Source organism: Brachyistius frenatus, unplaced genomic scaffold (assembly GCF_029030835.1).
Source record: "Brachyistius frenatus isolate BFR_SWC_R1_liver_20210118 unplaced genomic scaffold, ASM2903083v1 Contig_377, whole genome shotgun sequence".
NCBI lineage: Eukaryota > Metazoa > Chordata > Actinopteri > Embiotocidae > Brachyistius > Brachyistius frenatus.
This window is the reverse complement of record NW_027210976.1, coordinates 109,781-137,512: the sequence shown is the minus strand read 5'-3', so window position 1 is coordinate 137,512 and position 27,732 is coordinate 109,781. Positions and strand designations below refer to the sequence as shown.

At 41.2% G+C, this 27,732-nt stretch overlaps 2 protein-coding genes across 2 annotated transcripts in view; one reads left to right on the top strand and one right to left on the bottom strand.

Moving 5' to 3' along the window:
* On the bottom strand, positions 1–26,391 carry lrrc75bb (leucine rich repeat containing 75Bb). The gene is made up of 4 exons (XM_069724453.1): positions 25,906–26,391; positions 20,425–20,553; positions 17,848–17,960; positions 1–3,240 (listed from the first exon to the last, which is right to left on the bottom strand). Exons 1-4 carry the CDS (start codon positions 26,194–26,196, stop codon positions 2,637–2,639), a joined length of 1,137 nt encoding a protein of 378 aa, XP_069580554.1. The 5' UTR covers positions 26,197–26,391; the 3' UTR covers positions 1–2,636.
* The window catches only part of cabp1b (calcium binding protein 1b), a 64,500-nt gene continuing 44,935 nt past the window's right edge, over positions 8,168–27,732 (top strand). Inside the window, exon 1 of the mRNA XM_069724452.1 lies at positions 8,168–8,286. The gene's annotated coding sequence lies outside the window, so the exon portion shown is untranslated. The remainder of the gene's footprint in view (positions 8,287–27,732) is intronic.

Sequence of the window (27,732 nt, the reverse complement as noted above, 5' to 3'; positions counted from 1 at the left end):
AGGCAGCAAGAACCGAGATTGCAGGAATGCGTAACCGAACTACTGAAACCTGCAGCGTGGTACCAGGTGGTCTGATGGGACTGACTGACGCAGGTGGAGTGCAGGACCGGTTTATATACTGCCATGGGGTGATTACTGGAATGAGAACCAGCTGATTGAGGTGTGGTAGTGGGAGATGACTGGAGGCCGGCAGTGGATGAGTCCACACCCTCCAGACAGACCAGAACACAGAACACAGAACACACAGACCGGAACAAACAGCGGAGAGACAGGAACATGAGGGAAAGATATGAACAGAGGGACAGATGGGGATCCTGACTTGGACCATAAAACTATTATTAGCCTGCATCATAACATCAGTGAGTGGACGCAGACAAAAATGTAGACAGGATCCACTGCTGCCACAATTTTATTTTCAAGAATTGGTGTTAAAAAGAGTAAAAATGTACCCACCATGCATTCACGGCTGCTGGCACCTTTGGTTTAGATTAGAAGAATTAGTGGCAATCAAAAGACATAATTGGGATCAATCAAACTAATATCTATCTGCTGTCCACCACTGTGCTACTTCAGTGTCACTGTTAGTGTTTTGTACCATGAGCTAATGGATTTCTTACTTTAATTTTCACTTGCCAAACACAAGAAGTCCACAAAAGGACTGCTATTCAAATTCTGTTTATTTTCGAAACAACAGCAGGCAAATATCACTTTCACCTTAAAAACGATTGATGATTTCAAGAGAAAATAATTAAAATTTAGTAAATTTACAAGTGATTTTATCATCAGTGATTTGAATGAAGGTTGATGATTTAATCAATCAAATCAAAAAGTTATGATACAACATTTATTTTAGGATGAGTGACTCCGTAGCCTGTTTTTATGTCAACAACAGATGAAAAAACCAATGCTAGTGTATTCAGGGACGGAGTCGTCCTTAAAGTGCAAACGAGTAAATATTTCATTTCTACGATCAAAGGTATAATTTACTCTGCATGTCTAATTACCTTCTCATAGACACACACACACACACACACAAAGACATCGTGTTCATTAATATCCCTGTAAACACAAAGAAACACATCTTCCTGAATAATAATACTATGGAAGGAGAATAGACCACATTAATGTCTGGAGGCAGGAAAAATGTGGATTGTTGTTGTGGAGCTGCAGACATTCTTATCTTTAATTCCCCCCAAAAGGAAAATGAATGTGGTTGTAAACATGCTCTGTCTGTGGGATCTGATGCTGCTCTCCAATTAACAGTCATGCCCATTTATTAAAACCAGCTCAAAAGAATGACATCTACATATATAAAAAACACTTGCAAAGAAGAAACTGCTGTAATGTGTTCATGCCACAACAAAGACTTGTGTGTGCTGCAGCACCACAGAAGAGACGGAAGAAAGCAGAGTTGTTGGCAGCCGTTTCATTTTCCACCTTTCTCGTTGCATGTGGTCTGATTCAAAAATAGGAGCATTCACAGACCACCATTGGACGAAAGTATCTGGGGCCAGTCCTATTTGCTGAGAAAAAACAAGGATCGACTGCTCGCCATCTGTGACGAGGCCTGATAGGGGCAGTAATCAGTTCTTCAGCAGCTCACACAAACACTGAGTGCTGCCTGCATGTCTGCATGTGTGCAACAGGATGTATATGATCAGTATATGAACACTTACTGAAGCTGTAAATGTAAATGAATATGGATTTCATTTGCTTTATTGGCTTAACAAAGATGACCATTTGTTTAATACCATTCCTGAATAAATGCTGTGTGACAGCTGGAAAAGCTGGAGGCATGTTTAATGTGAACACAAGCCCTGTTCACGCCGGGCATTAATCACAAGAGGACAGCTCAAAGTTCATCAGTTCACATTGGCGAACACACTGCTACCAATATGTGCAACAAACCTTCGAATGTGGTCTAAGGAATCAGAACTCAATGCATCTTGAGTGCCTTCATATCTGCACTTAAAGCTGTCCACTTGTGATAAAATCATCCAGGATGCTTGTGAACAGAGCCATAATCTAACTGCTAAAAACACATATATCATAGCAAAAACATCAGTTTAAATTAAACCCATCAATTTCTTGCGCAGGATATTTAGCTACTTTGAATAACTCAGACTTTTCACAGAAGTGGGGCAGCAGGAGAGAATCAAAGAGGCCAAACCAGCTGGATAAATGTGCTCGGGGGAATGTGAATCAGAAACGCTCCCAGTTTCCTCAACAGCCACCACTGAGGTGTCCTTGTGCAAGACACTTTATCCCCAGCTGCACCAGTGGACCGTGACAGAAAATAGGAAGCGTCTGGGTGGAAAAGCACACAACTTCAGAACCACTGGAAGACAGAAGGCCTATTCAGTTTATTTTCCCCTGGATAAATGAGGTTTAGATTAATCCACAAATATACTCTTACAACTACAGAGCTGTCTGCATCACATTAAGTTTCAGTAGTCAAAGCATCCAGAGGGACACAACACAGCTACTTATTTGAAAGTTATTTTCAGAAACGTGTGTGTCACTATGAAGATCTTGTACCACCCTGGCAGTGGCCAACACAGGAGGCTAGACTCAGGGCGAGGTGATACCGAGGGATATAAGAGGCTGCTGGATGAAAAGAAAGCAGCTCTGGGCGATCACCTCCCACAGAAGTGGAGCGGCACATTTTTTGACACTTTTTCTTCTCCAAAGCCCCAGGCTCGAAGCTCCAGCCTGTCCTCCTCCTCCTCTCTATCATCTTCCTCCACATCTCCCTCCTCGTACAGGCTGGGCTCCTCCACAGAGGTCTCCATGTTTGGGTTGTAGCTACTGAATGCCTGCGCCTCACTGTACTCATAAATGGTGGGGAGGCTGCTGCGTAAACCAAAGCGCCGCCGCAGGGCCACGAGTAGCGGCTGTGGGACGGTGAAGATATCCACGTTGTTGCCCAGGTCGATCCAGGCGAGGCACGGGAACTTCTTGGGATCCTTCACCGTGTCCCTCAGGTCTTTCAGGATGGCCACTGTCAGACGGTTGCCGTTGACAGCCAGTATGGTCAGTTTTGGCAGGCAGCTGAGGAAGGGCAGCAGCAGCCGCAAGCTGTCATCCTGCAGCTCGGTGAAGCTCAGGTCCACCGCGGACACCGCGTCACTGCTGCTCTGAAGGTAGAAGGACACGCGGTGGACGTCCCGGCCGGACAACGGGATTCCTGACAGGTTGACGACGTCACCTGTCAGTTTCTTCTTCAGGGTGGTCTTCAGACTGTTCGAAAGATAACAAAGAACATAATTTATTGTTTTGTTTACGTGCTGCAGGTTGGTTATATCTTCAGCATTGTCAGTTAGTTATCCAAGACAAACAACCTTTACTTAATGATTCAGAGTTTATGGATGGAAGAGGCTCTATAAAGGTCCCGCACTGTCCCACAATTACCAGGGAACAGCAAAGTGCACAAAAAACAAAGTGTCCACCCGTGGAGAGAGATAAGCAATCAATAATATGAAGAAGAGAATTTGCATTTAGATGTGTGTCGGTCTGAGTGTCATCTGTGGAACCTGTACAGTCATCTCTAACCCAGCCCAAAGTAAAAAAAAAAAAAAAAAAGGTCCATCAAAGGCAATGAATAAGTACATTTATGATTCAAACACAGAGTGAAAGAAGCAAACGTAAACATTGTGCCCTTCTGTCCGGGCCAATTAGAAACAAAGGTGTCACCCAGGTTTGAGCTGGATCGTAGTTTCACCACTGGGAGACGTGTTATTTTGAAATTCAGTAGAAAGATGCATTTTTTTCAGTTGGATTTGTAAAAAAATCAGGTCAGTGTTTAAAGTATTGTGAGTGACGGGTTGATAAGCTACTTGAGCTGAGCTGAGTGCATTTAAAAAAAAAAAAAGGAGATATTTCAGCCTGTCAGCATCGTGTGCAAAAAGGAGCATGAAGATGCATCCCTCTCTTCTGCAGCAGGTTTCGTAAGAATGTGGACAGAGACGAGTTGTCGTGGTTCACTTGGGCTATAGAGGCACTGGTGGGCAGATTGTCTTACCTTTGTAGAGACAGGCTCACTGTTTTCCCTTGTTTCCAGGCTTACTGCTAAGTCAGCCGGATAGTAGCTATATCTTTAGCATGTACACAATTCAGACCTGTAGAAGTCCTCTCTTTGAACTCGGAGTGAGACGGCAAAAGAGGGAAAGTGTATTTCCTAGAACTTTTTCTTTAAGTTTTGTCAGTATTTGATAAATGTCTTTTGAGATATCGTGCAGGACAGACAGGAGGATTAAAGGGTAGATGATGGATGAACGGTCTGTATAGATGAGAAACAAAAAGGGTAAAGGCCGTAGAGCATCATCTATTTCAGTCCAAATGACTTTAGACAACAGGTGTGAGTTGCATTCCTCTTAAGGTGAAGTACTACTTTAACAATCCACCTGTCAGCTTGAATCATGGCATTCCTCACTGCCTTTGCTCGCACTGCGAAATCTGCAGCTCTACATCAGAATATGGTTAAATATGCATGAGAGCTCTAAGGCAGTGACATGCATGTTGGGACAGCACAGCGTTAACACAGAGCTGCTGCAGTGCAGTGCACTTCTTTGCTTTTGCATTGGTACTTGGAAGAAGTCAGAGAGGGAAGACATGTGCCAAACAAATGACAATGAGGACAAAGCGTGGGGGAGTTGTTTTCAAAAACAGGAGAAAAATGCTGTGTTGAATTGGCCTAAGGTTTCTCCGCTCTGTCTCAGCCCTGTTTGCCTCCTCCGGCACAGCGAGGATTATCCCTACATCTCTCTCTGCTCCCTGGTCTGTCTGGGAGCCTCATAAATCGGCAGGCTCTTTACATCTGTCACCTTCTCTGCTCGGTTAAGGGAAAGAAAAGGATCTGTAGCACACCGGGGCTGTGATTCGCAAGATTATTGATTCCAGGAGGAGGCTATAATTCATCTCTCCCTCCCTCATATCCTCACTCCTGCTCACTGCCTCTCACTTTCTCGCTCTTTCTGTTCTTGGCCTCTTTTCTTTTTCTTGTGCAACCTCTCTGTTTCGCTTGTTCTACATGTGATCTGCTGAAGCAAATATATTCATGCTTTCATTTCTCTCCTGTGAATGACTTACTTCAAATGTTATTTCATTAAAACTCTCAGGCGGCCACCCAAACCTCTAACGGTTGTTAAGAGATTACAAAAACAGGATCAGTTTTCATTGGAAAATCTCTTGTGTTTTTTTGGCTCAGTATTGTAAAGCTGAAACTAACATTTACTTTCATATTAATTCTACTATTTTTCTATTACTTGATCAATCATCAAATCAAATGACTCTTGACCTGAGGAAGCTGCAATATAAATATAAGGTGATGATGGTGATTCACAGCATGGAAAAACAGAAATATTACTTCATCTTTTTCTTCTGAATTACTGCGTAATTCTATAATTATTCACATACTAAAAAGCATTTAAATAAAACAAATCATTCTTTAGTTTCGTTTAATGTATGTTAAGGTAACTTATTTGACATACATAATGTTACTTTTGTAAAATGACTTATTTGAACCCAAACTGGGATCTTTTCTTAAATCCAAACCTTTTTTTTACTTTTGTTTAAGGGACCTATGTTTTTCACGACAAGATGAGGCAGAACGTGACGATGACACGGTACCCTCTAGTGGACTGACGGGTGTGTTACAGGCTTTGGTGTGACACTGGGTTGTAAATTGATATTACTTTGATTTCTTTTAATTTGACTAAAAGACATCTTGACTGATAGTTTCAGCTCTCAAAAGTTACTGATCGATTCTTAAAATAGCAGGAGAGTCGACTGCATCTTCTCCAACCCTCCTGTGACTCCAGAAGCTTTACTGCATCACTGTGCAGCTTCGGCTTTACTGTAGTGAAACAGACTTTTGTTCGCTCTGGCTTGTTTATCGCAGGGTTTCCCTGCCTCTGCTCGAGTCCGTCCCTCTCATGTGTGCCTATGTTTATGTAGGAAGAGCTGATCCATGAGACAGGCAGGATAGGTACTGTGGGTGAGTGGGAGGTGCGGGGGGAGGTGGGGAGGGCTCTAATGTGCTTTTAATGAGACAGAGTAAAAGACGACTTCAGATTTCCTTCCAAATGTGCTGCCTCCGAGCTCGGTGGGCACAGTCCCACCCACAGGCTGGTGAGCTGGCCGCGGGCCCAGGGGCACAGCTAGCATTTCTAAAGCCACAGTGTGCACTACAGTCCATCAGCATGAAACGATAACAACATAAACAACAAAATGTCTCATCTCGCTCCCTCTGATGTGGCTGCCATGCTTGTAGGCAGTGGTGCATATCCTTTTGGACCAGCTCAGACAAAAACAACTTCAAAGCATAGTCTACCCGCATAAACATAATGTGAGCAGGAGCGTCGCCTGCTCCGAGACTCATTTAAAACAAATAACTGAGGGAAATCCATCTATTGACATCCTCAGGAGCAACTGATACAACCGTGCAACAATCTAATAAGAGTTGAGTCTCATGTGTCAAACTATTGGATGCTTAATTGTGGGTTCAGGCAGACTGTCTAATTGCTTTTCATAGCCAGTTTTCCTTTAGGATGTTGCTAACTTTTACGCACTGAACAAGGGTCCTTGCTGTTCTATAGTTATGTAAACCCCAGAGGAAGGAAATAAAACATCTGGGATTTGTGATGTTGAAATCGAGTGCAGGCAGAGAGATCGAACTCCCAGAAAAGGTCAGAACAAAACTGGAGATTGTGTCTTTTAACGAAACATTTTAGAGAGTGTGTGGTTTGAGTGCAACAGTGATTCAATCTGACTTTAAACTGCACTGGATTTACTTAATACTGTTTAAAAATCCACAGAGCCTTGATCTATCACACAGTCTGTGACTGCTGACACAGAGATCCACTGCCTGTAGTTACTGAGTACACATTTTATACACATAATGTGTTTTAACATGTGGAATTTGCAGCTTTAATTTCCAAATATAACTGCGGCTGTTTGAACTGCAACTATTTCTCCAATATTTACCATATATGTGACATTTTGTGCCGTAGATCCCTAGACAACATTAAAGCGTATCCATTAAAGCTTGTGGCAGATCCATTGATTTCTGTGTTCACACTCATTTTCTGGCCCATGTTCGGTGCCACTCAGTATCAGGTTAGTCTCCTCTCTGTCTAGCTGTCTCTCCTGATGTTACAGAAGTTAAGTGCTCATCATTAGTCTGCAGCTTCCCAGCTTCACCATTCTGCTAATCAATTTCCGCTCGAATGCAACCAAACACTCTGAACCTGAAAGAAGACGGAGGGCTGCATGGATGAATGTTTAAAAAAAAAAAGAAAAGAAGGCTGAAAGGGTAGAACGTGTACATTCTCCTAAAACAAAATACAGTGACAATTTTACAAGGACAATCTTACAAGCCCGTAATATTCTGTACCGGGGTGAGAGTTAAAAGGAAAAGGCAGCAGAAACTTGTAATCTGTCTTCCCCACACAGAGTACATATTCCCCTTCATTTACTCTCATGAATCAGTAATACATCAAGAGACAGTTACAGGTTATATCATTTATCTCATGCTCAGGGCTTTCATATAACAATGGGTTATAAGAATGACTTAAAAACCCATATATTTTAATGTATTAACTGTTAATTTAACTCCCTCATTTTCTCATAGGAGACACTTTATAAAGCTTTTTGCTATTGTAACCAGTATCACTATTCACCTGTACAAATCAAATAAAAATGCTTATTACAGTAGATCTAACATCTAATTTTTTGAAATACTTCTCTTGGGAGTGATATGCGACAATTAATACCCCCCTCATGTATGTTAACAGTAAAGGTTAGCTTAGCTTGAAGACTAGAAACAGGAGGAAAGAGTTGACTCTGTCTAAAGACAAAAAAAAAGAAGTCTTATTGTTACCTTCAAACAAACAGCAGCCAGAAACAGTCCCACAAACATTAACGCCACTGTAAAATTACACTTGTAGGTTTTAAACTTGACTTTTTTTCAGATTGATCAAACAAGATATAATGAGTTCATTATTAAGTTATAGAGGTGCTGGTAGGTGGATTTTGTTATCTTTATGTCATTTTTATTGCTTTTACCCTCTAAGTTTCCATGCTGTTGTAGGGAAAAGGTTTCCCCTTGAAAATCTATCTATCTATCTATCTATCTATCTATCTATCTATCTATCTATCTGTCTGTCTGTCTGTCTGTCTGTCTGTCTGTCTGTCTGTCTGTCTGTCTGTCTGTCTGTCTGTCTGTCTGTCTGTCTGTCTGTCTGTCCGTCCGTCCGTCCGTCCGTCCGTCCGTCCGTCCGTCCGTCCGTCCGTCCGTCCGTCCCTCCCTCCCTCCCTCCCTCCCTCCCTCCATCCATCCATCCATCCATCCATCCATCCATCCATCCATCCATCCATCCATCCATCCATCCATCCATCCATCCATCCATCCATCCATCCATCCATCCATCCATCCATCCATCCATCCATCCATCCATCTATCTATCTATCTATCTATCTATCTATCTATCTATCTATCTATCTATCTATCTATCTATCTATCTATCTATCTATCTATCTATCTATCTATCTATCTATCTATCTATCTATCTATCTATCATCTATATCTCTACGTATCTTTAGACAGAGCCAGGCTTGCTGCTCGGCTTTCTCCAGTCTTTCCGCTAAGATGAACTAAGCTAAGATAAGATAAGCTACAATAAACTAAACTAAACTAAACTAAACTAAGATAACTTAGGATTGTGCAGCTTAATATTAGTTTACATGAGAGTGGTATCAATCTTTAAAATTTTTGTTTGCAAGAGAGCAAACAGGTGCATTTCTCAAAGCAAGTTGCTGCTCTCTGTGTTTTAAAGACAAAAAGACAAAATGATTTAACAAGGTTAAATATTAGAGGCTTTGCTGGCCTGGGAACCCCCAAAAGGATGATATTATTAGGCTACGGAACTTTGAAACATTACTAAACATACTCATAACTCATAACCCCTTCATAAATTTCACTTATTACAACGTGTACCAGTGACTCTCTCAGAAAATACGGTATGAAGGATTTTTCTTTCTGGCCCAGTTGAAAACTGAAGCTCATTTGTACAAATTGCAAAGATCTAACCAACTTCAGCAGAGAGATAATAAGATACGAGATAATATCTCATAGCATCTCAGCTGGGAGGACAAACTCTCTGTAATACAAATTCTAATTTATTTCCTGCTGAGCATGCAGAGAAAAACTTGACTCATTCCAGGGGAATGATATAAAAGCACTTGAGAAACATTGGATGTGGAAACCGTTCCACAGACCCGTGGGAGGTTCAGATCAATGTCTACTTCATCAACGCTTCGGTCTTGACTTGTTTATTCCTCAGATCGATCTGAGCTGTTTTGCCTCCAGGCATCTGTATAATACATGCACAGTAGTCTGGCTCAGCCGTGGGAGAGCCTGCGAGGGTCCAATGTACAAACTCACCTTAGAAAAGGGAGCTGGTGCAGAACTGCTTCTTTATTTCTGTGCTTCTGGTTTATCTGGCCTGTGGCTGCAGGCTACAGTGTTCAACATTTCCTCCACTGGTTTGTTTAACTTAACTCAGTTTTAGCATAAAATATGTCTCTCTCATGCCTTGAGGCATTTAGCCGCGTTAATGATAATCCTTTACAGCAAAAGAAATGTAGCTAAATTTGCCATTTCCTAAACTATGCAAATGTCATACTGATAGTATGGTTCTGCAGAAAATGTACTAGGAAACATGAAAGTGGTGATTGCATCCAGCAGCCACTGTCTTCCAGTTTCATGGGATAATGGCATTTTCTGGGGAGGAAAAAATAGCCTCAAAGCTCATTTGGATTTGGATTAAAATTCAGTGAAACATTTAGTGGATGGGCTGATTAAAGCTGCTTCCACTGTACGTTGTCAATGGAGCAGCGGCGGGCTGTGCAGCGTTTTGACATCTCAGATCAGTCACTCATTTCTGGGAAACGTTGAATTCAAAGTTTGGGGAAGTGTCGTTTGAACTGACAGCAGATGTACCTTTAAAAAGCCGATCTTACAAAAGCCAAAATCATCGAAAAGAAGGGGTCAAATTCCTAAAATGATCCAACTAACTCAACAGCTCAGTCAAATCCTTAAAGATGCAGCGCCACCAGTTCCTGTCAGACTTTTGAACAGGTCTGAAGGTGGAGTTTTAATTAGCACAAAAACAAAAAGAACTGAAGCGTCTGTGAAGTGCAGTAAACCTTCCACAGCTATAAGCTACTCCATCATACAACTCTCATGGGCTCTTTGCACATGAATGGGGAAAACATGACAAACAGCTGAAACGGGAGTGATATTTCTTCTCAATGCAACGAACTACAACGAACAAAAAGGAGAAGGACAGCAAAGAAAGAGGGAACACATGATAAACTGTACAATTCAAAGGAAAGAGGAAAGAAAATGTCCTGATTTCTTGTAAAGAATCTCACTGCTATTTTCAGTTTACACCAAAAAGAACCCAAACAGCCCAACACCAATGTGACATGGATGTCTTCTAATGATATGTGACTTCCAACCCAATAGAAAAGCATATTCTCGCTTGTGTGCTGAGGATGATAAAACCTCCTGGTACAGAATGTACCATAATGCAGCTGCGTGGCATGTAAAATGCAAAACTCGGGTGTGCTATAAATTCACCCATGACTTGATTTGATGTGACACACTGGATGCTTAAGAGAAAAGAATCCTGCGACAGAACAGACAGAAAGCAGTTTGTATTACATAACTGTGTATCATGGAGGAGTGCGCCTGTGTCTGCTTTACTATGTCAAGGCACAGTTATGAAACTGGCATTAAAATGCAGGGCTCCAAACACAGAGCGAGGGGTTGATGGTGGGGAGTGATCTGTATCAGCCTTAAAGGAACGAGACCCACAGATTATCAGAAAACACCACAATCCTTTATTTCTTGTGCATGCAAGCAGCGGCAGCTTTATCTCAGATTTACAGTTAAATCCAATCAATGAGAGGTTAAGAGAGGCTCAATCCCTCCATAAAAACAAAGGAACTCTGGAAAATGTCTTATTTAACATGGCATATATCACGTTTTTTCATTTCTGTTAAATTATAAACGCCTCCAATCCTGAGTTTACTGATAAACACGTTAAATCATTCTAATTATTTCATTATGGTCCTGAAGATTGGAGCGATGGATACCGGACTGTCTTCCTCCCTCCCCCTCATCCCGCACGATCTCAGTCTGTACCGCGGGAAGTCCTCAATTATTCATGGAGGAGGATGGCGGCTGGATCTTTAAGGCTCTATTAAAAGTGGAGGTCAAACAGAAAGCTGATTGAGCTGACTGAATGCAACACTCAGTCAAGTGGTATACTCCATCTCTGAATGGGAATATGACCAGAAACAATAAAACCTTTTAAAAATCTATGATTGTGTGATCAAAAACACAAATTCATAGTTTTTACTGTCCGATTTTTGCCCCCGCCCGAGGAGTCGACCCTCTAAATCAGTCAGAGGTCATGCTGCCAGAGCCTGCCAGTCCTCACCTCAAGGAGGTCCAGAAAAAATAGGTCATACATGTATTAAAGCTCAGTTTACAGATACATTACACATGTACAGTAAATACGTGAGGGAAGAATTATTTAGTTCATTTGATTAGACAGCAGCAGTGTGACAGACAGCAGCTGTAATCAGATTATAGGTTTTAGTGTTTAGTCATAAACAAACTATTCAACAAATTCTAATTTTGACCAGTTGATCAGTTCTCTTACACTCAGCGTGAAGAAGTCTAAAGCGCACACAAGTTTCTTTACTAGTTTCACACTGTTCTCATTTTACCATCCAGCAACCACCTTGCTGAAAAATCATCCATCCATCCATCCATCCATCCATCCATCCATCCATCCATCCATCCATCCATCCATCCATCCATCCATCCATCCATCATCCATCCATCATCCATCATCCATCCATCATCCATCCATTCATCATCTATCCATCATCCATCCATCATCCATCCATCCATCCATTGTCCATCCATCCATCCATCCATCCATCCATCCATCCATCCATCCATCCATCCATCCATCCATCCATCCATCCATCCATCCATCCATCCATTCATCATCTATCTATCCATCATCCATCCATTCATCCATCCATCCATCATCCATCCATTCATCATCTATCCATCATCCATCCATCATCCATCCATCCATCCATCCATCCATCCATCCATCCATCCATCCATCCATCCATCCATCCATCCATCCATCCATCCATCCATCCATCCATCCATCCATCCATCCATCATCATTCATCATCTATCTTCCATCCATCCATCCATCCATCCATCCATCATCCATCCATCCATCCATCCATCCATCCATCCATCCATCCATCCATCCATCCATCCATCCATCCATCCATCCATCCATCCATCCATCATCCATTCATCATCCATCCATTCATCATCCATCCATCCATCCATCCATCCATCCATCCATCCATCCATCATCCATCATCCATCCATCCATCCATCCATCCATCCATCCATCCATCCATCCATCCATCCATCCATCATCCATCCATTCATCATCTATCCATCATCCATCCATCATCCATCCATCCATTCATCCATCCATTCATCATCCATCCATCCATCCATCCATCCATCCATCCATCCATCCATCCATCCATCCATCCATCCATCCATCATCCATCCATCCATCCATCCATCCATCCATCCATCCATCCATCCATCCATCCATCCATCCATCCATCCATCCATCCATCCATCCATCCATCCATCCATCCATTCATCATCCATCCATCCATCCATCCATCATCCATTCATCATCCATCCATCCATCCATCCATCCATCCATCCATCCATCATCCATCATCATCCATCCATCCATCCATCATCCATTCATCATCCATCCATCCATCCATCCATCCATCCATCCATCCATCCATCCATCCATCCATCCATCCATCCATCCATCCATCCATCCATTCATCATCTATCCATCCATCCATCCATCCATCCATCCATCCATCCATCCATCCATCCATCCATCCATCCATCCATCCATCCATCCATCCATCCATCCATCCATCCATCCATCCAGCCAGCCATCCATCCATCCATCCATCCATCCAGCCAGCCATCCATCCATCCATCCATCCATCCATCCATCCATCCATCCATCCATCCATCCATCCATCCATCCATCCATCCATCCATCCATCCATCCATCCATCCATCCATGGGCATTCCAACAGTTTATTATAGCTCTGGAGGTAAAGTTAGGAGATCATCATAGTCAGTGGGATACACTGTCTGGGTACCATGACATGGTGTGGACCAACAGGCCTGACCCTGCCATCCACAGAGCTACACATGATTAAAAATCTGTCCTACATGATAAAAAAAACCAACCTCTTCTCTTATCAAACTTGAACTTCCTGGGCAGCAAAAACAAAAAAGTAGAACGATTTTCTGAGAGATTTTAAATTGCATCAGTGTAAACAGCAGCAGGTATAATAGAGAAGTGCAAAGGTGAGAGGTATACTTCCTTGAAAATGTTGCTGTGGCCTTGGAAGGATCATATAAGGGAGAATGGCTCAAAATAGCAGCAAGGAAGGGAGGAAGAAGGGATTTCTTTAAAGATTAGAGCAAATTAGGCTGAGCAGAGCGGGGAGAAACTGGTTAGAGAGAATCCCAGAGAGAACTTCTCTGGTGATTAGTGAAAAGCCATCAAGGAAATCGGGCTGGAAATACAGTCGGTGAAATGAAGTTGAAAAAGTGGTTATGAGCATTCAGACTAATAAAGAGACATAAAAAAAAATTCACTGCTCAACATAATGTAGTTGCAGTCAAGACAGCTTTTCAGTGGCTAATTATCGCCAGGGTGTGATTAAGAAGTGACATCGTGACATTCTCACGCTGGTGATAAAGGAAAAAGACACACATTTGTACGCATAGTGGTGTCGTGGTTGAGGCCATAGACAGGCAACGCTTTACTGAGTAAAAAGTAAGAACATGATGCGTGTTTCATTCGTAGTATTTCATAATGTTTGGATTGTGCAACATTAAATATGATGTTTTCAGATGTTAAACATTACTCTGTTGTTATCGATAGAAAAAGCAGCTGCGCTTGAACATGCAGCAAGTGTTTGTTATTTTTAAGTACTAAACTCTCAAATGCTGATTGATTCTTCAGTATAAGTGCACAGTACTTGTACTTTCTGAGATGTGAACATGAGCACGTAATGTGCTGTTTGTTGCTACTTCAGTAGCCCTCAGTTCAATACCTACTAAGCTTCATATGAACTTAAATAAAAGTGATGAAAAAGCCCTCAGTGTGATCTGTGGGAGGAAAAGGCACATTAGTGTGAGCAGCGTGAGGTCTGGGTCAAACATCAGGACTCAGACAGACTATCAACACTCACAGCTGCTCAAAACAGCTGTATGCGAGCATCCACGACTCCTTTCACACTCATCATTAGTCGGCTCGACCAGCAAGACTGAAGATTAACGTTTAACAAAATCCTGCTGTACAATATATTCAATGCTGACACAAACACAGCAACAAATTCCAGATGCACATACTTCTTTCAACACTTGGGAGTGTTTTCACTCTGGAAAGCTTCACCCCGAATAAAAGACAAAGTGATGTTCTTGAAGTACAAGAATTTCTTTGAATGTACTGGAAATGTCTCTAATAGCTGCTGTAAGAGCACCACATCAATTATTGCCTTGCAGTAAAGACAAGTAATGAAACAGCATCTGCAATCACAATCCAATCTCTTCAAAATGTGCTCGAAGGGCAATTTTAGTGTAATAAAAATATGAGCTTGATTAATCTAAAATTCAATACCAATTACAATAACATTAGGAACTCCTCCAGGTACTCTGCAATACTGTACTTCTCAGAGAGCTGGCACGTGCAGCTGCAGAGAAAAATGAAATTGCCTTGATAATATGTTTAGCGTGACACACCTGCTTTCCACTTACAGAGTTATAGAAGCAAACCAGGCTCCAGTAATAAAGTTTGAATAATGATTTATGTGTTATTTCTGGAACATTTGCAACTACTTGAACATATTTCATGAAAACAATCCAATATGAGCCGTGGAGAGGAGGCTACAACACATTTCATTTACAGACTTCTCAATATCAGAGATATACAGTATATGTATGTGTCATATGTAATATTCAGGGACAAAATAAGAAGAATGTAATATAGGTTATATAATAGCAAATGCTTTTTCACTCCTAAATATGAAAAGATCAAATTCATGATTGATTGGAAGCGAGGCAGGAGGAAAGAGGGAAATACATGAATTCTAATCAGCAACCTTGCAGTGATTTTGCCTCCCCTCTCTTCCTCTTCGTCTGACACAGCGTTTCTCCGGAGCCTCGGCTCAAACTGCAGAACTGCTCTGTGTGGCAACTGTTGAACAAAATGGACTCTCACAAGAAGGAGAGAAAAATCCCACCGGAAAAAAAAGGAGAGGAAGAGTATCAAAAGGAGGATGGGATTTTAAAATAGGAGGAATTTAGGGGTTCAGGACAGAAAGAAAAAGGAGAGCAGAAAAGAGGAGGAGGAGACAGATACGCATTTAAAACCATGTAAACTGGCACCTGATGCTTAATCTAATCCAAAGGCATTCATGTTTTCTGCACGTTTAATGGAGCGCCGTTCTTTGGCAGGATAAAGAAACCATGTGCTTTGAGTTCCACAGGAAAGTGCTGTTGTGTGGATGTTTGCAGTGGAAGCTGGGAGAGAGACAGAGCTCTAATGAGCACACTGGGAGAGTCTGCCTTGTTGTTGTGTTGAGCGTTATTTCGAAACATTGCAGCCAAGAGACTGAGGCGGGAAGTTAACTTGAGCTGTCAAAAAAATCTTTCAATCTGGGTTAATTGCTTGGGGAGAGAGCCTCATGATTATCATTAGATGTTTTTTTTAATGCTTCCTCAAACGTACCTGTTACTCAACTTGACTTGGAGAGCGTTCTTCTTCGTTCACGCAGATTTTCTACAGTTACTATAATTACTGTCTTTTGGTTGCTTTCTCGATATTTTGCTCAGGCATGAATAATCAGCATCCGACCTCTGGTGGCCTGCAGTTTTGGTGGCAGCGCATCAAATCGGCCTCAGTCATCCACATTATCTGATTTTCTTATTAGTTTCTTGTTTCAGGAGTCTCCAAATCATTATTGGAGACAGTTTGGTCGTAGACATTAATGCTGAGGGATGATGGAGGAAATGCCACTCTAGGTTGTTAAACTTTCTACAAATAAATCACACTTGTCATGGGTAGAGCTTGAGCTGGTGTGAGGCGGATTTCGTCACAGTAGTATCAGGAGGGAAACAAGCTTTGCCTGAGAGAAAAGTGTGAAAATGGACACATCCTGGTAAGAACACAGTGTTATCGTAACAAATGTGATTTTTTTTTTTACTGTAGAAAAACACAGAATTATGAGGAAAAATATCCTCAATTCAAATTATACATATTTAAAACAACAGCAATATAAATAAAAGGTAAAATAGGCTCCTCATACAACATGGCAATTATTTTGCCTTCAAGGTCCCATATTTTACACATTTCCAGTTGTTTTTTTTTGTACTGTTTTGATATCAATAAGAAGATATTCTTCTAATCCACCTATTATTTCCAGTAACTACTATTTTTGTGTGATTACCACTTGTGGCCACATAAGGTGCGGTTGCAGCTCAACCGAAGTTACATAATGTTACTTTAAAGTATATGTGGTTTTCGTTACTAATTAATAAATGTGAGAGCAACATTTTTCCAGTTGGTCTCAATGGAGCTAATTTTAATTACTTCCTAAACTGTTAATGGTTTAATTTGAGGTTCAATCTTATAAAGACATTTATGTCTGTAATACTATAATATTTTTTGTATATTTGTTTCTTTTCTACCAAACTTTTTAAAATTTCAATCAACTCATAGTTTAACTAAACAAGAAAAAAAGAGGCTCGTTCTCATGCCAGAATGATTAATTAATAGCTGAAAAAAAAAATTGTATTTGGAAAATAGGTCTAGGCCAGAAAACAAGACCTTGAAGACGTGGAATAAAATGATAAGTGGGAGATGCGTTTGCGCTGCCTGATTTATTTCACTAATCAACAAATGGAGGCGTGGCTGAATTTGGCTCTGTTTGGTTGACATGTGAGAAATAGATTGGTTGGTTATGGAATTAAACAGCGTGCTAATGCAAGTCCACCTGGTTAATGCAACCCTGATAAAGTGGTCATCATCACAGTATGATGTGAGGACTAACTAGCTTTAAGCTGCACTATGAGAACAATGCAGTTTATTACCGAGACCTTCAGCATGATGTCATGTACTGTTGCAGCCATCAACTGCATATTTAAAACAATTTTATGATGCTCTCATTTTAAAACAGATTCACTGGAAACATAAAAAAGTCAGTGAGAGACAGTCATCTTGATTTACCAGCTATAATTGATCAAATCTGCCATAGCAACTGTCATTCACAACTACTGTACAATTGATGATTTATGGCGAGAAGCGAGAGGCCTGCTTTGGTCAAGGACTCATTATATCAAATATCACAACAAGGTTTGAGTACCAAAACTGCCACTGTTTTTCTAAACGGGATATTTGCTGTGTGAGACAGAAAGCTCAACAGTAGCTGAAAGGAGCGGGACTTGGAACATGATCAAGTGGAGTAACATCTTCCCAGAACAGGCACAGGACTTTCCCCAAACTTCCTTTATTTCAGAGAGGCTGTGGAGGATTGAGTTGCGTGATGCTGACGGTGAAGATGTGTTTAGGATCTGAAGAGTGACGGCACGGTGTCGGGCGGCAGCAGGAAGGACAAACTCACCAGGCCTGGGACTTCCTCCTGGGCACGCTCTGTCTCGTCCACTTGGAGTGAGGGGTCAGGTGATAAATCAGCTGGCGGCATATCCTATTGGTAGACTTGGGCGAGTCAGTCTCCTGCGACACACACAGTGGGCCGATGATGGGCAAAATAAAACAAATCTAGTTCATGTGACCAATCAAAAACAAGCAGGAGCTGTTCTTGAACAAATGCAATTGAACTATCACACGTTTGAGTCACTGTGATAAAAAACAACAACAAACAGTATATTTACCAGATGATAGAGGTCTGTCAGATACCTGCCAAGTAAAAGTCAATTATAAAGGCTGGTTGTTTGACCTCCATTTCTTTATTCCTGCAAAAATAACTACAGATGAACTGTTTTTCACATGTTGACCATTTCTTTCTTCTCCTATTTCAAACATTTTCTACATGGAATCATTAAATCAGTTTCCCTTTTTTGCCTTCATCCTCCACGTCTCTCCTCCACCTCTTTGCTTTCTTTTCCCTCTCTGCCTAAATGGAATGGGCTGCGCTGAGCGGGCTAAATCTAATTAATGGCACAACACGACAACAAGAAAGAGGCAATGTGGTGAGAGAGAAAAAAGACAGGGGCAATTTACCTTAAGGCGATTAACCATTCCCACTGCCACTTCTTTTCTTGGGCAACAAACAAACATGCTTCATGCTTCACAACATTCAGCGCTGCTGTTTCAGCTGCTCGGATGACTGAGCACAACGTCACAGCAGCGCATACTGATTTACAATGTGAGAGTATTCTTAGAAAACGTGCAGTCTGGAGTAATCAACACAGTCTCTAACTGTGCAGTGCTGTAAGTCTATCAGTACTGTTAGACATTAATCACAAGTCTGAGTGCATCAAAACAAAGCATTGATTGGATAAACTGTCTCAAACTGATGATCCAGGGCTCAAAACACTCACAAATGATTCATGTATTAGCCCACGATATGGCCTTGAATATATAATCTAAGTAAATCTCAGTGTGCTGGAAAATAGTGGCCACAGAAGCAGCTGCTGGTCCCTGAATCCAGCACACTGCCTCTCTACATCCTCGTCACATCTGACACGGGTCGCCAGCCAGTCAGGAGAACGTTGCTGCCAGCTCCTCACTTTCCTTCCCTTCCTCCTGGGCTTTCCTCGCCAAGGCAAACAGAGATTAGATTAGAGTTTTTTACAGGTGAATATTATCTGGACTCAGTAAGTAAAACCTAGACCGCAGTGACTTTATTTTAAGGCAACCCATCTTTTTCCCAAAAGAGAGAGCAGCTGACTTTAAATAAGTGTAATGGCTGCTGGATCCACTCCAGTAGCTCCTATAGTGCCGTCGCCCTCATACCTAAGGTTGAAATGTACTCTGAATTTTAACATGATCTGATTTGTATGCCGTGCTGCAAGTGAATGAGCTGACAACTAGTCTGGACAAAGAATGATTTATGTCTTAAAGGACCAGTCCTTGTTTTTATGACAACATAAATCTGACTTGAATTCATTTGCATAATTGAAAAGTTTGTGTTAATGATGAAACATCTAAATCGTGAATCTTATACTGCTGAGTTCAGTGTTTACAGATTTTACTGTTATGATCAAACCTTTTCCAAGTATCAAAAAAAACCTTGATAATTTAAATCCAGTGGCCTAACAATAGCTTTTACCTGTCAATCAAGCAGAGGGATACTGTATTTTAATTTAACCTTTGGTGAGCAGCACCAATGTACACATTAATAAAACCCTGATTCAGGGAGGATTATTGTCATCTGCATATGACAGTGCAGCTCTTGGACCCACGGCACAAAAGGAAGTTTTCCTTTTGATTAACTGTCAATTATATTGCAAAGGAAGGCTGAAATATTCTACACATTTAGGATGAAAACAATGGAAAGTCAGTCATGGAAAGAAAAATTCATTTTTGGAACCCTTTTCCGTCTAATAATTTTCATACAGGCCTTATAAACAGTGAGCGATACACAACACAATTGGCAGCACCCAGTGGCCACCAGCCTCAAAGGGCCCTCACTGCTGGAGCCAACGCTCCGACTGTGGCCGGCGGCTCTGTTGACCTCTGTGAGGTGGCTACTGGGCACCTGCCCGTGCTCTCTAGTGCGAAGCCACCCGAGCAGATGATCTAATATACCTGCAGGTCCTGAGGCACAGCTGGTTCCCATTTCTCACTAATGCAAGAAGAGCACCAGAGCAGCAAGGATGCCAGACCACATGGTGCTGCTGCAGTCGGACGCTGACCCACTGCCTCCCCTCGGTCCTCCCGTTCATCCCTATAACCTCTCATATTTAATCACCTAAATTATCACTCTCGTCTCCAACGAGCTTCGGACTTCTTTGTACAGAGCAAACTGACAGTAGCATGACAACAAATATGACACAGGCACTTAAGCATGGCTAATAAATGCAGACGTGTTGCAGCTTGCCTCTGTTTGAATTGTCATGCTTGTCCTGTTTATTAACGGGAAGTCTGTAATGTTTTAAACACAGAGCTGCTTTTTAGTAACTCCCATGAATGAATGTAACGGTTGAAGGAAAACTGGGTCATGCTGGATTCATACCCTCTTTGGGCACTGCAGGTCCCGGGCCAGGCCGAGCAGCAGCTCATGAGAAACGGGGTCCACCAGGTTGAGAAAAGCTGCGTTCTTGTACAAAATGTCATTGAGCGACGTTCCCTGAAGTCCCAAATCCTGAGGGAATAAAAAAAGAGATGAAAGTTAACTCTTGCTAAAATCTAACGGGCGTTGTAGAAAGTCAGAAAATCATTTGATTAAAACAGTCACGTCTGAACCACACTTTTAATATTCAGCTGACATTTCATGGATAGTTTAATAAAAATAGATTGTAAGCATTTATAAGATTTGTTCATTATCCTCTTTCATTTTGCCCTCTTATCACGCTGTGACCTGATCAGGGTTTGCAATCAGAGCTGTGTTAACACCCAGCACAGTTGATTAGGGGTGGGGGGGTGGAGGTGGTGTCTCTGTGAGCATATATACAGTAGAGATATAGTGTCTATACTGTAATGTAATGTGTCTGTGTGTGTGTGAGTGAGAGGCGGTGGGAGGAAAGTTTAAGGAAGTTAAGATGAAAGTGGTGTGTGTGTGTGTGTGTTTTTTTTCTTTTCGTGACACTTCTTCTGGTTTTTCTTTTCTTGTTTGCAGGTTTTAGTTTTATCAGTTCCCACAGGACTTTCTATCATTTCCACAAAACACAACTCTGAACCATCAGAGGAAAATGCTTTTATATTCCACTTAAATGCACTTCACCTCTCGTCCTTCGATCTTCAAAGTTCCCAATGTAAAAAGATTGCGTGATGTGCACAACAGTTTAATAAAAAACAGGAACCGGGACACATCCCCGGGGGCGGATGATATTTATACCATCCTCAGAATATTTCTATTTGCGGTGACATTGTAAATATACGGAAGCTGCGTCTGCAGGTAATGCTTGGAGTGCTGACGTGTCATTAACCTCCGTGTTTGAGACGTAATGTTTTCAGACACATCAAATGGCCCCACCAGCATGTGGCATCGACTTCCTTTTCACAGAAGACACTGTCACACATGCACGACAAACTAGATTAAAAAAAGCAACAACAAACATCAGGCAAGACACAAAACTGAGCATATGAAACCAAATGAAGAGAAGATGAAAGGTGTGAACGAAGAGGAAAGACAGTCAAAGGAAATTCTTCTTTTTAGCTGTAAAACTATTTTTTTTTCTTAATTCAGCTTAAAAGAAGAGTTTCTTTCCTTAAACATACCGTTTCATTATCGACATGACTGATTTTTCTGCATTTAAAGAACAGAAAAACACACGTCACTGGACCCTCATCCCTTGTTTACAGCGACGACAGTGTTTTATGTTTAGCACGACTAGAAGCTGTGGAGCTGAGGAATAAACATGGTCAGCCTCCATATGAGCTGAAAAGCTTTTCAACTGGCAGGCTGGGGGTTTAAGTGTGTAAAACAAGCTCTATATGCGCTGACATCCCAAACACTTTGGGGCACAGTGGAAGCAAAGAGGAAAACTCCCATCAGCATTTTTCTCCTCCTCCAGCTTTTGAGTTGATTTATTACAGCAGAGATCTGTGAGATTCCCTGACGCCGGGCGATCCTGCAGACCAGCTCTCCCTTCAATAAACCTCATTAAGTGCACACTGACGGTACCACGTGTGTCCAAAAGTGGAAGCATGGAGGATTTGTAAGGATTATCTTATTATGATGATGATGTGTGTTCACCACGTAGCACGGCTGCAGTATCAGATATGATTTTTGTGCAGCTTTGTGAGGGATTCACAGCCGAAACGAACCACATGTTTTAAATACACAAAAAAGATCTGATCCCATTGGATTAATTTGACTGATTCCTAATCATAAAAAGCTTGAAATATTCTGCGATTTGTCACCGACAGGATACCTGTGTACACGCCTTCAGATCCCACCTCAAACGTCCATATGAAAGCTGCGTATTGAATCTGACGTCTGCCTCGTCACAAAAAAAAAAGTCTGAATAAGTCGATGAGCTCTGAACCGCAGAGCATCATCCCACACGGGCAGTTCATTAGAATCCAATTAAATATATTGCAGAGTGCGACAAATCCAGTCCCACAGTTTTGTGCTTCAGTGGAGGAAACATGTCCCGGCTGTCAGGTGAGAGTCCTTCTAACAGTGCTGCTTACACACTTGTTTTTTCCGTGGATGACTGAGGAGTTAATTGTTCATTAGTGGACTCACAACACGTTGTGACCCTTCATGTAATCACATCAAAACCTGAGGTGTAAAATCAAAACCGAATGGCTGTCACATGATAAAGTGAAGTTTCAAAGACACAAATGCAGAATCAGTAGCAACAACGCTGAGTCAGGGTTATCTTGGATGAGGTCAATATGCCTTATAGTATGAGAAAATAGTTTCAATTTATATAATCTAACATGTACAGTGGGAGTATTCTGTCTTGAAAGGACATTTTACTCATATTCATAATAATATTTTTACAAGTGTTTGTGTAAATCTGTCACACAATTAAAAAAAAAATTCAACTTTCATCCAATCAGTTTTTTTATTGACATATTATTCACTTTCTACAAAATGAATCTCCAGTATCCACTCTTTGAGTTTTAAATGGACGCTGAGCTGCATCACATTATTATGATTTTTTTATCATATTTATGCTGCAACTACAGACCACATGCAAGTGAAGCCCATCGTATTTAAAAGTCGAACACTTCAGGAAATACATATTTGCTTTCCTTAATGAGGGTCAGGTGAGAAGATCAATACCACTCTCATGTTTGCAGCAGAAATACTGAAGGGGGTCATTCGAATGTTTCGAAGGTCCCATTCCACAGCTCCATATAGAACATAATGGGAATCTGAAAAATATGTTCCCAACTCTGTTTATTTAATATATTATTATTTATACCATTATTAATATTGTGGGTTGAACTGTGGAACATTTGACACTGAAAACATGCTCCTGAAATGAAGCCAGCAGTCATTAGCTTATTGTAGCATCCAGACTGAGAACAGGAGGAAACTGCTCTCTCCTTAGTCCACAAGATCCACCTACAAGCATTTTAAAGCTTCCTAATAAAACCATGTTCAAACTGTACAAAAATGCATTTCTGGGTCCTGTTGTCCAGCAGGAAGTTACACAAAGAAAAAACCTCTGTAAACCATCATATTTATAACACATGTTGATTAGTGTGCTAGATAGGACATTGAGTTATACATGTTTCCCCATCTTCAGGCTTTATGCTAAGCTAAACTAAGCTAATCTAAGCAGCAGCTGGTTGTAGCTTTATATTTAGTGCACAGATGTGTTTCTTTAAAAGCTTCTCAGCTGGATTGGAGTCAATCATTAACCCTTATTCTAACCTATTATTTCTAACCTAAATGTATATTATTAGATGGATAACAACCATAATCTGCATTTTCTTATGGAGGTATTTGAAGTTGAATGAAATAAACAAATAATGATGTGTCGTGAGAGCTGATCTTAAACTTCAAAAAGGTCTTCATGTACAACAGAGAGCACTTTAATTAGTGCTGCGCGTCAGTAACTCAGTGTTCATGTTGTAGAGTGTAATTGATATGAGTATTTGCTGATTCTTTGTTTACTAATGAATATCTAGAAGATCCCAAACTAATTAACTTAATGGCCCAGAAGGCAGATGTGGGCAGATACAGCGGGGGGGCCGGTGTCACTGGCTCCTTTTTGTAATGACTTCCTCCATATGAAAGAAACATGTTCCAGCAGCCCCCATCTCAAGGTGATATCTCCAAATCCATCCATGAGGAGGAAAAGCTGCTTTACTGCTGAAGAACAACAACAGGAGATCTGCTGCCAGTTTTCTTGAAGTATTATTAGTCAGACGCTTGGCTTCAGCCCGACGACGTAGCAGTGCTCCGGCTTCACCTCACTGAGCGATGGAGAGGATTCGTGCTTCGTGAGCAGTTTAAATGGAGAGAGATGCCTCTGTTCACGACTAACAGATCTACATGTTGATCTTTAAAATCATTTTTTATTAAAATATAAGACAAGACTGACTGACTGCTTTAATAAACATAGACACTTAGAGGAAGCACGAGTCACGAGTTACAATGAAGATAAAATTCACCCCGCACCTATCCTGTGCTCAGTTACTGGTTTCAGTGTCAAGCAGAGGGACCCCCTCCCCCCATACACACACACCTCCTCCTCCCTTTTCTTTATTTTTTTTCAGAGCTTCCCATCAGCATTGTTTCCCACTTTAATCTGCACACATCTGTCTAATTTATTGTACAGCAGCGTACAGATGGGCAGGAGTTTTCATGACAGCGGGCCCTCTTGATCAAAACTGCTTTTGTCTGAACTTCAGAGCTGTTCTCCTTTGATCAATGCGCTGCTACCAGAAGGCAGCGGGAAGCTCAAGCTGAGCTCGAATAAATACTTCTTTTTTCTTCTCATTTCTCTAGTTTGGATAAATCCTCACAAAGTAAGGATTAAACCAGGGAAGGTGTGACACAGGAATGAGTAAAAGATAAGACCTTACCTATAGTTTGTGGCTATGAAGCTGTGAAAAAGAGGTGTTGGCACAATACTGTGCAACAGGGACAGAATAGCACTATTTAACAATACCGCATTAGAGCATCCATTGAGTATGGATAAAGTGCTCCTTCATGAGGGGATTTGGATATTTCATATTCTTTCTTATGTATAATTCAAACCTCCTACACATACAGCTTTCCATTCATTTAAGCTATTTACTTAAACCGTAACCGTTAGTTTAAAAAAAACGTCATTCTCGACCCTAAAGTTTGCTGCATTACAGCATTAAAGCAACATGGATTCATTACAGCAAGTCTCTTTGCTACAGGGCCCAACATCCACAGTGATGCAGTCATCGCTGTGTGTTTGGAGCTGACTGGATCTCTAGAACATGATAGGCGGTTGATTTAAACAGAATTTACCAGAGGAAGAATCCAACTCCTTGTAAGTGCTGCTTTGTGCTCAGGAATATTAAAGAAAGGCGGCAGCGGAGGCTGCAGTGTCTCTAGCACACTCGCTGTGTCAGCATGTCCTCTGACTGGCTAACATTTAGAAGAAGTTGTAAAAAGTAGATGATTAAAAGAATTTAACTTTTGGGAAAATCATCAACACACCAGCACTGGTGGGTTACTGATGGGAGTGTGATCATGATATCACTGCCTCATTCAGTGAAGTCATCTTTAATAAGGATAAAACTACTGAACTGTTGCATTTCACAGACACCTGTAGTTCAAGCATGTGCAGACTAGTTTCACACGAGTTTAAATACAACAATCTACAGCCATATGACTAAATGCACTTTAACTCATGAATAAAGAAAACTTTTTGTAAACAAACTTGCCTTACAGCGTCCATTAAACCATCCTTCAGAGGAACAGTGGAAAGTCATAATTCACACTGTATGTATCTCTAAATGCTGCTGTAGCGAACAAATGTCCCCTTGGGGATTAATAAAGTAACTACCTACCTACCTAATGTCAGAATGATAAATAATGTCAGTCCTTTACCTTTCGGAGCACTTTGAGCACTTCTGCTGCCTGCTCCGTCTTCTGGTCCCGGAGGAGCCTCTGGATGTCCCGGACCCACGCCACCCGTCTCACGTATGGGCTGTGGTTGGTTTTCCGCAGCATCCCCGGCAGCTTGTCGGACTTCAGCATCAAGGAGGTGAACATGAAGTCTCCGCCGGACTTGACGCCACTTCTCTCGCTCTCCGCGGGAATATCATTTCTCTGGCGTCTCCTCTTTGACAATTTGCTGTCAAAATCAAGACTTCTCTGTCTGGTCAACTTAGAACCCATCACTCCTGAGAGGATGTGTCGGTGGTTGTGAAAGGGATTTTACAACACGCAGCCAAAACATCACACTTACAACTTGCAACAAGATGCGCCCAAATAAGCGAAATAGTGTTTTCCAAAGTTTCCACGCGCCCCTGAACCCTAAAGTATCATCATCATGTGCGTTCCGTCTCGCCGTCGTCCCCCGCCTGCATCCAGTCCATCACTGCCGGAGCTCTCTGGCATCCTTTGCTTTACTCGGAGCTGGAGTTCTTCTCAGCCAATCAGATCGGGGTTTGCTGCACAGCCTGAGAGTCAGAGTCGTGCAGGAAACTGTTCTCAGCTTAGTTTTCTCACTTGAACCCACAGCATCAACACAACATCTTTATTTGACAACTGAATGAATCAAAGGAGGGAGACTTATTCATTCCTGACAGTTCTTCATTAGATAGATAGATAGATAGATAGATAGATAGATAGATAGATAGATAGATAGATAGATAGATAGATAGATAGATAGATAGATAGATAGATAGATAGATAGATAGATAGATAGATAGATAGACAGACAGACAGACAGACAGACAGACAGACAGACAGACAGACAGACAGACAGACAGACAGACAGACAGACAGATAGATAGATAATAGATAGATAGATAGATAAATAGATAGATAGATAGATAGATAGATAGATAGATAGATAGATAGATAGATAGATAGATAGACAGACAGACAGACAGACAGACAGACAGACAGACAGACAGACAGACAGACAGACAGACAGATAGATAATAGATAGATAGATAGATAGATAGATAGATAGATAGATAGATAGATAGATAGATAGATAGATAGATAGATAGATAGATAGATAGATAGATAGACAGACAGACAGACAGACAGACAGACAGACAGACAGACAGACAGACAGACAGACAGACAGATAGATAGATAGATAGATAGATAGATAGATAGATAGATAGATAGATAGATAGATAGATAGATAGATAGATAGATAGATAGATAGATAGATAGATAGATAGATAGATAGATAGATAGATAGATAGACAGACAGACAGACAGACAGACAGACAGACAGACAGACAGACAGACAGACAGACAGACAGACAGACAGACAGACAGACAGATAGATAGATAGATAGACAGACAGACAGACAGACAGACAGACAGACAGACAGACAGACAGACAGACAGACAGACAGACAGATAATAGATAGATAGATAGATAGATAGATAGATAGATAGATAGATAGATAGATAGATAGATAGATAGATAGATAGATAGATAGATAGATAGATAGATAGATAGATAGATAGATAGATAGATAGATAGATAGATAGATAGATAGATAGATAGATAGATAGATAGATAGATAGATAGATAGATAGATAGATAGATAGATAGATAGATAGATAGATAGATAGATAGATAGATAGATAGATAGATAGATAGATAGATAGATAGATAGGGTTAGGGCTCCCTGTGTCAAAGTTGAGAAAGTCATCAGGTCCTGTCCCAGCTGCTCTCCACCTATT